The sequence below is a fragment of the Otolemur garnettii genome, unplaced genomic scaffold (assembly GCF_000181295.1).
Source record: "Otolemur garnettii isolate 467f Iridium unplaced genomic scaffold, OtoGar3 scaffold00013, whole genome shotgun sequence".
NCBI lineage: Eukaryota > Metazoa > Chordata > Mammalia > Primates > Galagidae > Otolemur > Otolemur garnettii.
Window position 1 is genome coordinate 29,195,837 of NW_003852408.1, and position 15,556 is coordinate 29,211,392.

The window sequence follows — 15,556 nt, forward strand, 5'->3', positions numbered from 1 at the left end:
TCTTTACAAGGAATAAGATAGGTACATTGGCTATGCCAACTTTGCACCTGAAGAAGTGGGAGTGACAATTTGGCATTAGATGTGAGACTGAGCATTTCCTTGATGTTTTTACTCTGGGCTTTTCAAGTCTGATAGTCAACTTTAAGCTGGGGCTTGGTGCCTGTAGCTCAAGTGGTTGGGGCACCAGCTACGTACACCAGAGCTGGCGGGTTCGAATCTGGCCTGGGCCTGCCAAATAACAATGACAACTACAACCAATAGCCAGGCATTGTGTGGCTGGGGCCTGTAGTCCCAGCTGCTTGGGAGGTAGAGGCAAGAGAATAGCTTAAGCCCAGGAGCTGGAGGTTGCTGTGAGCTGTGATGATACCGCACTCTACCCAGGGCAACGGCTTGAGGCTCTGTCTCAAAAAAAAAAAAAAAAAAAGACATCAAGATATAAAAATATAACTTCTGAACTGTCTGAACTGGGAAAGGCTACTTGCAACTCATATAACCAATAAAAGATTAGTATCCTGGATACATGGAGAATTCCTATAAATCAATAAAGAAAGGAAGGGGGCGGCACCTGTGGCTCAAAGGAGTAGGGTGCTGGCCCCATATACCTGAGGTGGTGGGTTCAAACCCAGCCCTGACCAAAAACTGCAAAAAGAAAAAAAAAAAGAAAGGAAGGGAAGGAGACAGAGATGAACAGAAAATGAACAAAAGATACAAACAAGCGTTTTATAGAAGAGAAAACACAAATGGCCAATGATCCATGAAAAGATATCCAAGCTCATTAGTAGTTGGGGGAATGCAAATTTAGAACACAGCATGAAACCATTCTATCCACTTGACTAGCAAAAGTAAAGAAATCGGATAGTACCAAGTTGGTGCAGCTATGTATAAGGGACTCTAATACACTGCTTCTGTATCAGTTGTAGCCACTTTGGAAAACCATTTGGTGCTATTTTGTGAAGTTAAACATTCACATACCCTGTGACATAGTAAATATATCTATAGATAGATGGGTCAGTACTCTAGAGAAATCCTTAAATATAAATACCAAGTTTGCTCAAAATAGAAAACAAAAAACAAAAAAAATTTTAAGTAATTGAAATGTTCACCAATAGGAAATAAAATGTTCTATGTAGATCAACATGGATGAATCTTAGAAACATACTGAGTGAAAATAACTAAGTCAGAGGAGACTGAAGGCAATACCTGCCATTTTTATAAAAAACCCAAAGCAGGTAAAGAAAAATAATACTTTTTAGAATGCAAATACTTTTGCTGACAAAAGACAAGTTCTGGCAAAAGTCTCTCTGTTGGAGGAGCCAGATGACGGGAAAGGAACACAAGTCCCTGGGACGGGATAGACCATGTTCTAGTCACTGCCCAGGCTTGATGGTGGGTTCACGTAGTTCACTTTATTGCACACCTTAATCTACCCCAGCTTTCTCAGTCATGACCCTGCTCACTTTTGGGGCTAGATCAGCTCTTGTTGCTGGGGGCCAGGCTTTGCACTGTAGGGTAATTAGTGGCATCCCTGGTCTCTACCCACTAGACACCATAGCACCCCTGAGCCCCATCCAGCTGAGACAACAAAAATTGTTACCAAATATTGTCAAATGTCCCCTGGCGAGCAAAATTGCCCCTGGTTGCAAATCACTAATCTTTATACATGTTCTATGTATTTTGAATGTGTTAAATATTCTATAATAAAGCAAAGTTTAAAACTGATGGGTGGAAGTTTTACTCTGTCTGTGAAACACAACCAGAAAGCTATCATTAAGAGCTGAGTAAGCCAGAACCTACAGAAGGCCTTTGAAGTGACAGTGCTGAGCAGTGCAAGCTGACAGTTTCAGGAGGGTTTTGACTAACAGACGATGTTTCCAGAAATGGTGCCAGGTGACAGAAATCAATGACACTAGATACTGGAGGAAAATTTCTGCAACCTTTGTCAATTCTTTGGGAAATTGAAAAGCTTAGTTTAGCCTTTTAGAACACTAATTAAAAAAAAAAATCTATTATTGATTTTTGGAAACAGGACTTTGTATTTTTATATAAACCCTTTCTTCTAAGGCACTGAGAGCACTCCATATATTTTATTACCTTTGAGAAGCTGGGTATGTCTCAAGAGTCCCCATACATCTGACTGTGGACCCCAAATGACTGGGAAGTCTCCAGGAATAAGATCCAGAGACTGTGACATTGATGTTTTAGGATGACGAGTGCCTGAGGTCCCATGCTCACTACTGCACCCGGCTAACCCAACCACCTCCCTGACCACATGGCTCTATTTGATAGCACCTGTTTGGCTCTTATGCTCACATTACAGTTCCACTTGACCCCAGATAGGGAAAATTTATTACCCTCATTTAAAAAAAGAAACTAGACACAAAGAGGATACATGACTTTTTCAAGATAACAGAATCCAGAGTACTTAATTAGAAATGGAAATGGCATGAAAATCAAGTCTCCTGAATCTTTGCCATTAGACTTTTTTACCAGGCTCCGAACTGTGTTTTCACAGACATGTGTGTCTCTGTGTGTGTCCATCTATCTGTCTGTAGTTTAGGTGGATATGCGTTTCTCAGAGGACAAGACGTCCAGGAGGACAAAAGGCGAAGGACTGAAGAGAGGAGCCAGGGGGACGGGCACGGTAGAAAGAGCAACCGATTCAGCAGATGCCTTGCCAAGACCTCACTGGGTCTCAGTTTCTTTAACTGTAAAATTTTATAGACTTATAACAAAAATCAAATGTGCATTTGAAGGTACAGTCTGTTTTCATACTGTACTTTCAATGCAGTGATTGTCATAAGAATTATTATTAAAAATACAGTATAGATAATAAAGCCACCCTCACCAGTAGGATGACTCACATTTTCTTCATTTTCTTGGCACTCACTCTTACCATATGTCCAGCTCAGAGGAATATTCAGTGGCTCCCAGCAAAGCATCAGGAGGCCGGTACCAGAGGGTCACGACTTCTGAAGAGTATGTCTGGCTAGGAATGGACTTGGCTCGAGCAAGACCTGACCAAAGAGAAAAAGTATAGAACTCACTGTCCTGGGTCTTCCTGAGCAGTAGTACAGCCACTCTGATTTCTGCAGTCCAGGAACCTCCAGTGTAGTAGATAAATGGTAGGGACTGCTAAGGGACACGTAGTTGGTTTGGTAAGACCCTAGGTGAGTTTCTCTCAAGTGCTCCTTTGCACAATGAAAGTACTTTTGTCAGTCAGCTGTTATCTCACAGAATTGCAAGATCTTTTGCTGGAAAAACTAAGAGAAGAGTTCGCTCTTATGGAGAATTGATAAATGAACATCTGTTAAATGCTTACATGTCAGGATGCAAGCTACTGTCTTAGAATAAAGTGCTGCAGCTGTTTACCACCACGTGGTATCTGCTAAGCAGAGAAGAGTGGTTCCTCAGCTTATGTAGAGACAACTTTTCTTTTCTTTTTTTGAGACAGTCTCACTATGTCATCCTCGGCAGAGTGCCGTAGCATCACAACTCACAGCAACCTCAAATTCTTGGGCTTAAGAGATTCTCTTGCCTCAGCCTCCCAACTAGCCGCAATGTTTCACTAATTTTTTTTGTTGTTGCAGTTGTCATTGTTGTTTACCTGGCCCAGACAGGTTTGAACCCACCAGCCTCGGTGCATGCGGTTGGCACCATAACCACCGTGCTACAGGCGCTGAGCTGGAGACAACTTTTCAACAAATATTTATTGAGCACCTCCTATGGCACCAGGCACTAGGGATACAACAATAAGCAAAAACAGATCTAGGTTGCTCTCGTAATGTTTATAATCTAGTGGAGGGGACAAAATCATCATGTACACATGCACTTAGATGCACATGTATATGTGTATTTATTTGCATGTGTATGTGTGTAGGTATATGTGTATTTATGTTTGAATATAGTTTTAAACTGTTACAAGTGATAAAATGGAAAGTCACAAGGATACTTAAGAGAAACTCTGATAGGAAAAAAAACTTCAGGTACCCATATCATATAATCACACTTATATAGATACTTAGGTGAGTAGGAGCAGGTGTCTGGAGTTTCCCTTCCAGAGCAGGAGTCTATACTCCAGTCTAGGGTTAACCACTTCATCACCCTGGAGAAACCTGGATCAGTTCTGATGGAATTTGTATACCCACTCAGATTTAGAGAAACCTATTAAGTACAGTTCACTCTACAAATGTCTCTATATAAAAAATGGCTGTGGGGTAGTAGGGTTGTCCAATTCGGGGCACCTGTCTAGATTATAGGTTGATAGCATTCTAAGAAGCTACCAATCCCTCCCTGTTTCTTGCTTCACATTTCCTCTATGGTAGTTTGATACCCTCACAATGTATCATGTTCTTGGTCCTTCAGTTTTCAAAGGCCTGGTCAACACTTTAAACAAGTGCACACAAAGGCATCACTGTTCACAGCCCAGAATGAGACCCAAGGGGCAACTTACCAAAATCAGCCAGTTTGAGCTCTCCCAGGTGACTGATGAGTAAGTTCTGAGGTTTCAGGTCCCTGTGAAGAACGTGCTGGTGGTGGATGTATGCCAGGCCCCGCAGAAGTTGAAACATGAAAAGCTGGAAGCAATGAACAGTATAGCTAAGAGATTTGAACCACTGTGTGTTGATTTGTCTTCTAAATCAAAAACAGTCACCTGAAAGAATATAGCAAAAATATCTCTGGAGAGACAGAAAAAAAGGAAAAAGAAGAAGAAGAAGAAGAGGAGGAGGAGGAGGAAGAAGAAGATTTTACATTCAAAAGGGGAAAAAAGGACAAGGAAAGTCAGGTAACTAGACTATATTATAAACAAAGGGATCCTGGCTTTTCCTGACATCTCATTTCTTTAATACTGAAGAAATTAGCCTTCCTTAAAGATCTAAAGTGAAACTTTGAAGTTTTCTTCAGAACATTGTTTATTGATCTAGATGTGAAAGATTTAATTTCTTTCCCCACCGATGAACTTGGCATATGAGATCAAAGTTGACCTGGAAATGATATTCTAAAGTTTACAAGTGCTTAAATTTTGCAGGATCTCTGATATGAAAACCTTTTAAAAACACAACATGAGAAGACCAGACTGAGAAATATACCCTTAGGTGATATTAGGGAATAAAAGAATCATTATCTTTTTAAACTTATTTTTAAAGTCTTAAATGCAAAGTTGAAAACAAGGGAAATACAGAGTACAGATTAAGAGAGACCAAAAGAAATTAGACCCCCCTCCATGCATACACAAAAAAATAAATCAAAAGAGAATAAGGAATAAATAGTAGGGAGAAAAAAAAAGAGAAAGGGTAGCAGTGGTGATAGGTGGGGGAAACACCAGAAAAATACATTCTGCCATCCAATTTTACAATGTTTTATGTGGTTGTGAAGCACAGAAACCAAAGACATTACTACATTCCTACCAATACAGAGGCTAAGGAGAAAAAAGAATGCTTAGTATTCCAAGTGTCTCTTGCTGTTTTCCACTACCACGCAATTGAGAATTCAAACACCAACATTACAGAGTGCTTACAAAGTCCTGTGCCAACGGAGAACGGATTCTGGCAGTTTAGAAAGGAAAAGACCAGTCCCAGCATTCCTGGGGATGCAGGCAAAATGGCAGACAGAGAATGTTGAGAAAATTATTTAATGGCATCTTAGAAACTAAGAACTTACAATGCTAGAACCAGAACTGACCTAATAATGATTTAGAGACATTGGAGCCATGTTAATGAACAGCATGGCCCAATCAAAATAGGAGCCTGGGGAACTGATCAAGAAGACCCTGACCAGCACTTTACTCTCTCTTCCGACAAGCTGCTCAACTCTCTTGGCCAACTGTCTTTTCATCTCTGAAATTCCAACTCTGCATCAATCTAGCTGACTACTCTCTCTGCTCCTCTATTCAAAATGCTAAACACTGCCATAAAAAAAAAAAAAATCCCCAAATCAGGTAATTGAATGGTTACACCTTTAACTAGGATCCTTAACACACTACTGGACATTCCCGCTTGGTTTCCCTAATTACTTCTCTATCCCTGTCTCCATACCGCTATTTTAACATTTTTTTCACTCTTCTCAACTCCTTGTCCTCAAAGATTCCATTCCAAACCTCCAAGACTAGGTGAGGCTCCCTTACTAGTTGTTCTCATGGTATTCCTAGTTACCATGGCCAAAGGCCTTAGCTTTTCACTGCCTATTTAAGATTATGTATCTTACTGCACTTTAAGCTCACTGAAAATAAGAAACACAACTTATTCATTATCGAAACCCCACAACTTAATTAGCACTAAGTCCTCAACAAATATTTTTTAAATAAATGCATAAATGAATACATAATTAAATATTGGTTCAATGAGTACACATATAATGTATAAATTTCATTTGGTTAAGAGCCAATCAATTAATTAATGCCAATAAAACCTTTAGGGAATGAAAACGATGAAATATAAATGGTTTCTAAAATTTATAACAGATGTAGAATTATAGCTAGTTAAGAGTTTAAGTTATTATTTCTATTCTAATGACTGGAAAAATGGAAATTAGTCTCACATACAGGATAGTATTTGCTAGAATAGGCAATGCAAACTTTATCATAGTAATAAAGTAATCTGCCAGAAAGAAGGTATTTATTTTATGATTATTTTACGATTTTTTTCCCTTTTAATGTAATTCTCCTTAATTGGCTTATACTTCTAAAGATGCATCCACATGATGGCAATGACTGACAGGGTTAAGCTGCCTAGAAAAGAACTAGACATCGTTCAGTGTCTTCACGGGCAATTCCTTCCCTCCTTCCCTCCGTTCCTCCCTCCCTCCCTCCCTCCCTTCCTTTCTCTCCCTTTCTTTCTTTCTCTCTCTCTCCATTCCCCTTCCCTTCCCTCCCCTCCCCTTCCCTTTTTCCTTTCCTTTTCTTTCCTTTCCCCTTTCTCCTTTCCTTCCCTTTTCCTTTCCTTTCCCCTTTCTCTTCCTCTAGAATATCAGCAATATCCATCCTCTTAATGTAGTTTCATGGGACTTTGTTTCATAGTCTGTTTCAGGATTTTTGTTCCTCCTTCTGTGGGCAAGGCAGAAGAGGGGCCGTGACCCTCGTGTACTCACTCTGACATTGTGAGGATGAAGCCCTCCGGGATGCTGAGACATATACTGGGCCAGGTCTGTGTGCTAAACCAAACAGCAGGGAAAGAGAGGAAAGTGAATTTAGTTTGCTTGGATAGTATCCTAAGGCAGACCATAGACTCCACTGTCAGAAGGTATTACAAAGTTCACAATTTTTGAGAATAAGGTGCAAAAGGATTTTCTGAGACCCCACTGTTAAAGTCAAACACAGTGTATCTTTCTAACTGGCTGCTCTTAGAAAGAAGCTTGTTTCTCGGCCTTGCTCAGCACAGAGATGCTCATTTTAAATGACTGGCACGGAACACAAGGACACAGGAATTTTTCACCTCCAAGTGTCCTTGGAGGCAAGTCAAGTACACATACCTTATGCTTTCTGTCGGTTTATTTGAATATTTTTTCCTGCCAAAATTACAAAATGAGTTATTCTTTAGTAATCTTATACATAATTTTAAAATATCTTGTGATTTATATATTTAAATTGCAAATATATAAATCACAAGTATAAATATTTGTCAATGCAAAAATGTTGGGGTCTGCTCAGATAGAGATTAAAAGTGGTTAAAAATAAGTGCAAAATTTTTATTGAGGAGGCAAAGTCAAAAGACTTATTTATTATGGCCGATGATGGGGAAAATAGTATGTAAAGAAGCAGGACTAAAGATGGATATAAGAACCATAAGGCTCTACTAATCACAATAAGGAAAATTTCCATGATACCTTCCACATTGTAATGAAAGTTTTATCATGCCATAAAATATTAACAGATTCATTATATAAGCACCAGGCTTTTTCCTCATATGTTGTAAAATGCTGGAACAACTTACCATGTATTCAAAAACAAACGTCAGTGTCTCTTTGGTATGGATTATGTCATGTAGGAGCACGATGTTGGCATGTTTCAAACCCTTCAGGAGAGAAGCTAGAAAAATTAAACAAAATGTTAAATTAGTTATTGATAATGAAAATGCTGCTTTAAAGATATCAGGAAGAACTTATTTCTTAAAACCATTTTATATCAAGCATTCTGCTTTTTTTACTGCCAGAAATGAAATCTCTTGTTGAGAGAGAATATTTAAAATTACAAAAGACCTTCATTACTTTTTTTTAAAGGCAAACCATTGCATTTATACAACTTACTGTTCCTACAGACTAGAGAGGTTGCAAAAAATGTTTCCATTTACCTAATCAATTTCATCAGAGCACTCAGAGCACTTTGTGAATGCTCTCCTCTGGGAACCTCATCATCCATGCTTCAGAGCTACAGGAGAGGAGGCCTGGAGACATAAAGGCCATTGCAAGAGCAGGAAATGGAGTGTTCTACCTTTTAGAGCAGGACTTGGCAACATGTGACCAGTCTCCAAAGTTCCAAGTCTCACAAAGGGCCAACAGAGCTGGTGGATGTGATTGGTAGGGGGCAGGGATAAGAGCATAGGGTGAGGAATTATTGAACATCAATAGAAAGTAGAGAAGATTTCTTATGATAGTGTTGTAAAACTCTATAGGAAAATAAGGCAAATTTGAAAAGAGGAGAGGACCACATTTAGGAAGCCCGGGGAGGCTGAGGGCCCTTATCTCCTCACTGAGAGGTTATTGGCCAGAAGTGACAGGGAGGGGGTTTAAAAGGCTGTCTTTGATGGTGTCAGAGGTAGGAGGACCCCTGGCTTCAGGAGGACAGAAACCAAAACAAGGCATAATAAGGAGATGATGCTTTTCAGCATAGGGCATTCCTGCATGAAGGATAGCATCTTTTTAAACTTAAAAGATCAGTTAATCAGCAGCTGCAGGAAAAACAAAATAAAATAAAACTTAAAGGAAGGGAAAAGTTAAATATAAAAACTCAAACCAGTGTTCTGTAGGGTATGCTTGCATAACATGAGTCTCCTGCACCAATTCCATAGGATTAAAAACAAACTCAAATACTCCCTTAAATTTGGGAAGACAATTATTTCCTTCAAGAATCTCAATCCATTTTAATGGATCTCTGTTGTTCTGCCTTCTTGACAACCATTCAGTCTTCCACTGGGGACTCTTCTATTTTCCTCTGGGGAACCAATACACACTATCCTGGAAGGGCTGAACCCACCTCTGCCCAAGAGTGAGCATGTGACCCAAGACTGGCCAATCAGAGTACAATGTCCCCCCACCCCCCAGTAATTGGTTCAGAGACAGACACAAAACCCAAGCCTGGGAAAGCTCACATTGTCAGTCCCATTAGAAAAAAGCCCTCTAGATGGCTGAGGCAGGATCCTTTTAGCTCAGGAGTTTGAGACCACCCTGAGCAAAAGAAAGACCTCATATCTCCTAAAAATAAGCTGGGTGTTGTGGATGGTGTCTGTAGTCCCAGCCATTTGGAAGGCTGAGGCAGAAGGATCACTTGAACCCAGGAGTTTGAGGTTGCTGTGAGCTAGGTAGTGCCACAGCCCTTCCTAGGGTAACAGAGTGAGATTCTGTTGAAAGAAGAAAGGAAAAGAAGAGAAAAAAGAAGAGAAGGGAAGGGAAGGAGGAAGGAAGAGAAAGAAAGAGAGAGAGAGAAAGAAAGGGAAAGAGAAAGAAAGAATGAGAGAAAGAAAGAGAGAGAGAGAAAGGGAAAGAGAAAGAAAGAATGAAAGAAAGAAAGGAAGGAAGAAAGAAAGGTAAAACGATACTTTCTTTTCTTTTTTTCCTGTCAAGGCTAAATTTGTGGGATTTAGCTAGGAGTTTCTGGGGTCAGACTAAGACTACCGTCAGAATACCAACACCTGGTGACAGCATGCCTGCAAGTAAAACAAAGGCAGTGGAAACCAGTGTAGGGTGGCATTGCTTATGCCTGCAAACTATAGGTATCAGATCTGTGAACCAGTGAATTTCCCTCTTAGGTAAGTTTGAACTGACCCACCATCAAAGGAATTCTGTTAACCCTACTTTGCTCTGATGACTAATGCTTTAATTTTTACTTTTTGCCTCCAAAGTCCTTATGGACTAAAGTTGTTACTTCACTTTTTACAAATGCTTTGCTTTAGAAATGAAATAAACAGTTTCACAAGCATCTGTTTAATCGCCCTAGTCTCAGACTGAAGGCTGCCCAGGAATAGAGGGACTGACTTTCCCTCTTTCTGAGATGCCGCCACACCACCCAGTACAACACTCAGCCAAAAGTAAGCACTTAATTTATTAGACGTATTTATTGAGTGTCTTAAGGGAGAACTGTGTGTGGAGCCAGAAGCCCTAATATGAATCCTGGCCCTGTCACTTTCCATCTGGGTAAGTTCTGGAGAGTATTTCAACCCAAGTCTCAATTCACTCCTTATGAGAAAAGATACTGTCTTTTCTGACTTGACTTTACAGGGTTGATATAAGGATGGAATCTGATCCCGTTCATGGAATGCTTGGTAAAGGCAAAGCATTACACAGATGCAGGTTGGAATTAATATCCTTGCCGTCAGCATCTTGTCCCTCCCTTTCACCTAGAACCCCATTAAACATCCCTTCCAGTCTTAAAAATACAGTAGGTTTCTGCTAGAGTTTTCAACATCTTCCTTCCCTCCCCCTTCATTCTGTCCCATTCTGTCACCCAATATGGAGTGCAGTGGCATCTCATTCTGTCACCCAAGAGGGAGTGCAGGGGCTCATTCCGTCACCCAGACAATCATCACAAAGCAAAGTCTGAGCCCACTCCCAACCCTTGCGGGACATTGAAGAAGACAGTTTGTAGGCCCTGATGTTACATTTTCTCTGAGAGTCACAAATCAAGTCAAGGAGTCAAGTTATATCTTCCAAGAAAAAAAAATGCCAATAAATGTTAGATAAATATTAAGACAAATGTCAGATAAGTAGTTCTTTTCTGATTTCTTTGGGATTATAATCCTGATTACGTACCATTTCTGGGCATTATTTTGTTTTATAAAGATATACCTAAGTATGTGTACATATGCTATTTATGTGATATGATTTGATTGCATTCAATGGTGGACTACTCACCAAGCAAGCCTGCCCTAGTCTGTTTGTGGAACTGGTGACTCAGATTGTAATCAGATTCCTCCTCTGCCTCATAGGATGACCTCTCAGAGGTTCCTTATACTATTTTGGCTCAGTTTTCTCATATGTGAATTGGGAATAATTACTTTGTAATGTTTTCTATTAGAGAATGATCTTAAAAGATTCTCAGCTGAAACTATTTCTAATAAACACTGCAATTACTAACCCTGTAGACTCAATGATATAATCAGAATTGATGAATATATATTATTTTCTGAGAATATTTTTTCTGCATTTTCCTTAATGTTCATATAAAATGTATCATAAAAAGACTTCTATTTTTTTTTTTTTTTTTTTTACTGTTGCTAAAGAAAAACTGCTTAAGCTGGGCATGGTGGCTTATACCAGTACTCCTAGCACTCTGGGAGCTTGAGGCAGGATTGCCTGAGTTCAGGAAAGACCAGCCTGAATAAGAGTGAGACCCTGTATCTACTAAAAATAAAAAAACTAGCCGGAAGTGGGGGTGGGCACCTGTAGTCTCTGCTATTTGAGAGGCTGAGAAAAGAGGATTCCTTGAGCCCAGGAGTCTGAGGTTGCTGTGAGCTATGATGATACCACTGCACTCTACCCAAGGTGACAGAGTGAAACTCGGTCTCAAAAAACTAAGAATAAATGTTTAAGTTAAACATTTACAAATTCACCACAATAGAGTAGAAAGGATTTTAAATAAAATAGTCATGGCTTCTAATACCTATCAGTACTGATTATTAACTTTGTGACCTCTGACAAGTTACTTAATCTCTCTGAGGTGAAGATTCCTTTATCTCTATGATAAAAATAATGGGTTCTACTTCCTGGCGTTGGTTTGAGGATTTTAAAAAAAGGATTATGTGTGTGAAGGGGAGATTATGTCATATACCTGGTCTCCCCAAAAAGTTATATGACTCCTTCCTTTAAAAAAAAAAAGTGTCTCAGTGCCTGTAGCTCAGTGGCTAGGGCACCAGCCACCTACACCAGAGCTGGTGAGTTCAAATCCAGCCCAGACCTGCCAAACAACCATGACAATTACAAAGAAAAATAGCTGGGCGTTGTGTCAGGCGCCTGTAGTCCCAGCTACTCGGGAGGCTGAGGCAAGAGAATCACTAGCCCCAGAATTTGAGGTTGCTGGGGGCTGTGATGCCATGGCACTCTACCCAGAGCAATAGCTCGAGACTCTGTCTTAAATAAAATAAAATAAAAATAAAACATAAAAATAAACTGGGCATTTTGGTGGGCACCTGTAGTCCCAGCTACTTGGGAAGCTGAGGCAAAAGAAATGTTTGAGCCTAGGTGTTTAAAGTTGTTGTGAGCTATGACGCCACAGCACTCTACCAAAGCCAACCAAGTGAGACTCTGTCTCCAAAAAAAAAGTGTTGCTAACAGCCTAAAAGTCTTAGGTTTAAACCAAAGGTTGACTATTTCTAGAAATATTTTTAGAATAATGCACATAATCAAGATATAGTTATAAAATTTGATAAAAACTAAGAAGTCTCGGTGCCCATACTCAGTGGTTAGGGTGTGGGCCACATACACAGGGCTGGCAGTGGGTTCAAACCTGACCCGGGCCTGCTACACAACAATGACAACTGCAAAAAAAAAAAAGTAGCTGTGTATTGTGGCTGGCCCCTGTAGTCCCAGCTACTTGGGAGACTGAGGCGAGAGAATCGCTTAAGCCCAAGACCTAACGTTGCTGTAAGCTGTGATGCCACAGCACTCTACTGAGGGGGACATAGTAAAACTCTGCCTCAAAAAAAAAATTAATAAAAACTAAGAAATATTATTGTTATGTTGTTAAATAAAAACATAAAATATTAGTTTATTTGAATGAAAGTGTTTTATCTGAGATGTTAAAATAAATATTTAAAATAATATAGCCAATTATAAAAAATTTTCTAATTTATATAGTGCTAGGAAGGCCTTTGATCATATGAATTTCTGAATCAGAGATTTGGTTTGAATCACAGCTATATTTTGGAACAATAATAATATCTCTCTAACAGTTGTTAAGAGGATTGAAAGAAGTATGCAAAGAACCTGGCACATATATTAAAATACATTTCTCTTAATGTTGTTCATACTTTTGCTAATTTCATAATAGTACATGTTAAGATCAAATGAAAACAAATAGTACTCCAAATGACCAGACTAATAAACTGCCATATGTATTCTACCTATATATGGAGAGACTGTATATATAGTAAAATCATACTTTATAAATCCTGGGCTGCTATAACATCAGGAAAGCCAAACTGTTCAGGAAACGTAATGCCTGCTTCAAGGTTTTTTAAAGAAGGCTGCATTACTCTTTCGGTTTTTCTGCACATGGCTTTCGGTTGCCTTTTTAGCTAGTGACCCTGGATTTTAAGTAATGAACTCCAGCTGTTCTTATTTTGCCTCCCAGCCCTTCTCATTTAACCTCCTGTCTCCCTGATCTCACATCCTTAAAGTTCTTACAGGAAAAAATGGGACAGTGCCAAAGTTTTCAAATGAAGCCTCATACCTTCTTGAGGAGAGAAGGCTCCTCTAACAAGGGCTCCAAGCTTTTGCACCAGTGGAAAAAGAAACATTCATTGTTGGAAATTGGATGCCTAACAACCTCCAACGTGTCAAAAATCCTTTTGTGGTTTTTAATATTCTACAAGCAAAGCATTCAGTAAGGTAAGTCCATAAAAGAAACCAAGAAAGTCCACAGTTGAATACTAAATATAATCTGTAAACACCTGTGATGGGGAGGCAATTCCTTGGTAAATATGCAATGAAAGAAACATTTAGCAAACAGAATAAAAGGACCCAGCTTTTCTGAACCATGCTGAGAACCATCTGTTAGCAAAACTGGCAAAAGGTTTCACTGTCACAGTTAAATGTCAACCTGAAAAAACTTGGCTGTGGGCAAAATCTGAGCAAAGCCAACCTTAAGGAATAGGCAAACTCAAGCTCACAAAGGAGACCCTCCCTTTGTGGGGGTGACCTGGGGGTTTCTCTTATGTTCAGAAATACTCTTCAACCTCTACACTTATCTCTTTCCAGATCTGATCATCCTTTCATGGGGACCACTAATAAGTATGTTAGTAAATGTAGCTTCCATTATATTAAACACTTAAAAACCATGCTTTCCCCCAGAATGCACCTGATCCTACCAGGATGAATCTCCAGTTAAACTGATAGCATTTGGCTCTACCACTTAAATTCAAAATTACTTATTTCCCAGGGGCTCTGAAAGATGTTTGGAAGCAGCATCAAATTCAGTTATAAACTCATTTTCTGAATTGCTTTTTCCATGCCTGTTTGCATAACTTATCCTTCCAAGCTCAGTTCAAAACTTAGGGACTCCATTAGCCACGCTGAGACTAACTCGTTCTCATCTTAGTTTACAATGTGTTTTATACGCTGGTAAATGGAATCGTCTGTCCTGTTAAGATTGAAAATGACAGAACAAAGATTGGAGCTTTCTCTTTCTTCAAACACCCAGCAATATGTTTTGCATATAAAATGTGCTCAGTAAAGAAGGGAAGTAGTTAAAAGGGGGTGAAAGTAAAGCCAGAGAAGTAGCATTTTCTCTGGGTTTCTGCTGAAATGATAGCAGTCCTATCGTCTTATTTCCAGTGGCTCATGTAATAAAGGTTGGTAAATTGTATTTTTAGTCATTCGTTTTCACTATATTGACTTCTTGATTTTTATATTATAAATTAGTCATCTTGATGGTGAACAACACATCAACGACGGAAAGAAGAATAGAATAATAGCTAACATTGTTGAAGTCTAAAAATGGATTCTGTGATAAATGATTTATATGCATATTTTCATTTAATCCTCATAATGGCCCCATGAAAGAGGTACTATTATACTATTGTCCTCTTTCTGCAATAAACTAAGCCTTAGACAGGTAAAGTAGTCTACCCCACGTCACACCACTAGTAATGACAGACCTTTGATGCTAATATTCCAAGTCTGTGTGACATTTGGTTCCTCACCCATTTGCTATATAGGTAGACCCTGAGTTACAAACATCTGACTTACATACAATTCGCACTTATGAACTGAAGCTATTATAGTAAGTTCCCAAGTTACAAACATCTGACCTGTGTATGACTCGCACTTACAAACAGAGGCTATTATAGATAAGAGGTAATATAAGTGTTCCAACTTACATACAAACTCGACTTAAAAGCAAACCTACAGAACCTATCTTGTTCATAACTTGGGGACTGCCTATACTGCTCAGGACACAGAGAAGAATATAGGTACAACACTAAAACTATCTGCCTTCCTGAAATTTATAAAGTGTCTTCTGAACGGCACGTTATCATCAGGAAAATTTCCCACTAAAACTGCGTGTGATTACATGTTTTTCTCTTTCATAAGAATTTTATGGGGTTATACAGATATGGCCTTAACACCCAGTGTGAGGACAAACACATGAAACATATTAGTAATTGCTCATTGAGTTCATAGTTTTAGTCAA

The 15,556-nt window shown here is 39.2% G+C and overlaps 1 protein-coding gene across 2 annotated transcripts in view; it reads right to left on the reverse strand.

Moving 5' to 3' along the window:
• The window catches only part of CDK15 (cyclin dependent kinase 15), a 79,338-nt gene that overhangs the window by 55,301 nt on the left and 8,481 nt on the right, over window positions 1-15,556 (reverse strand). For both annotated transcript variants that reach the window (XM_003785033.1, XM_003785032.1), the window contains exons 5-8: window positions 7,926-8,053; window positions 7,084-7,146; window positions 4,451-4,574; window positions 2,894-3,014 (exon numbers count right to left, since the gene is read on the reverse strand). In XM_003785033.1, coding sequence (XP_003785081.1) covers window positions 2,894-3,014; window positions 4,451-4,574; window positions 7,084-7,146; window positions 7,926-8,053 — 436 coding nt within the window. The remainder of the gene's footprint in view (window positions 1-2,893; window positions 3,015-4,450; window positions 4,575-7,083; window positions 7,147-7,925; window positions 8,054-15,556) is intronic.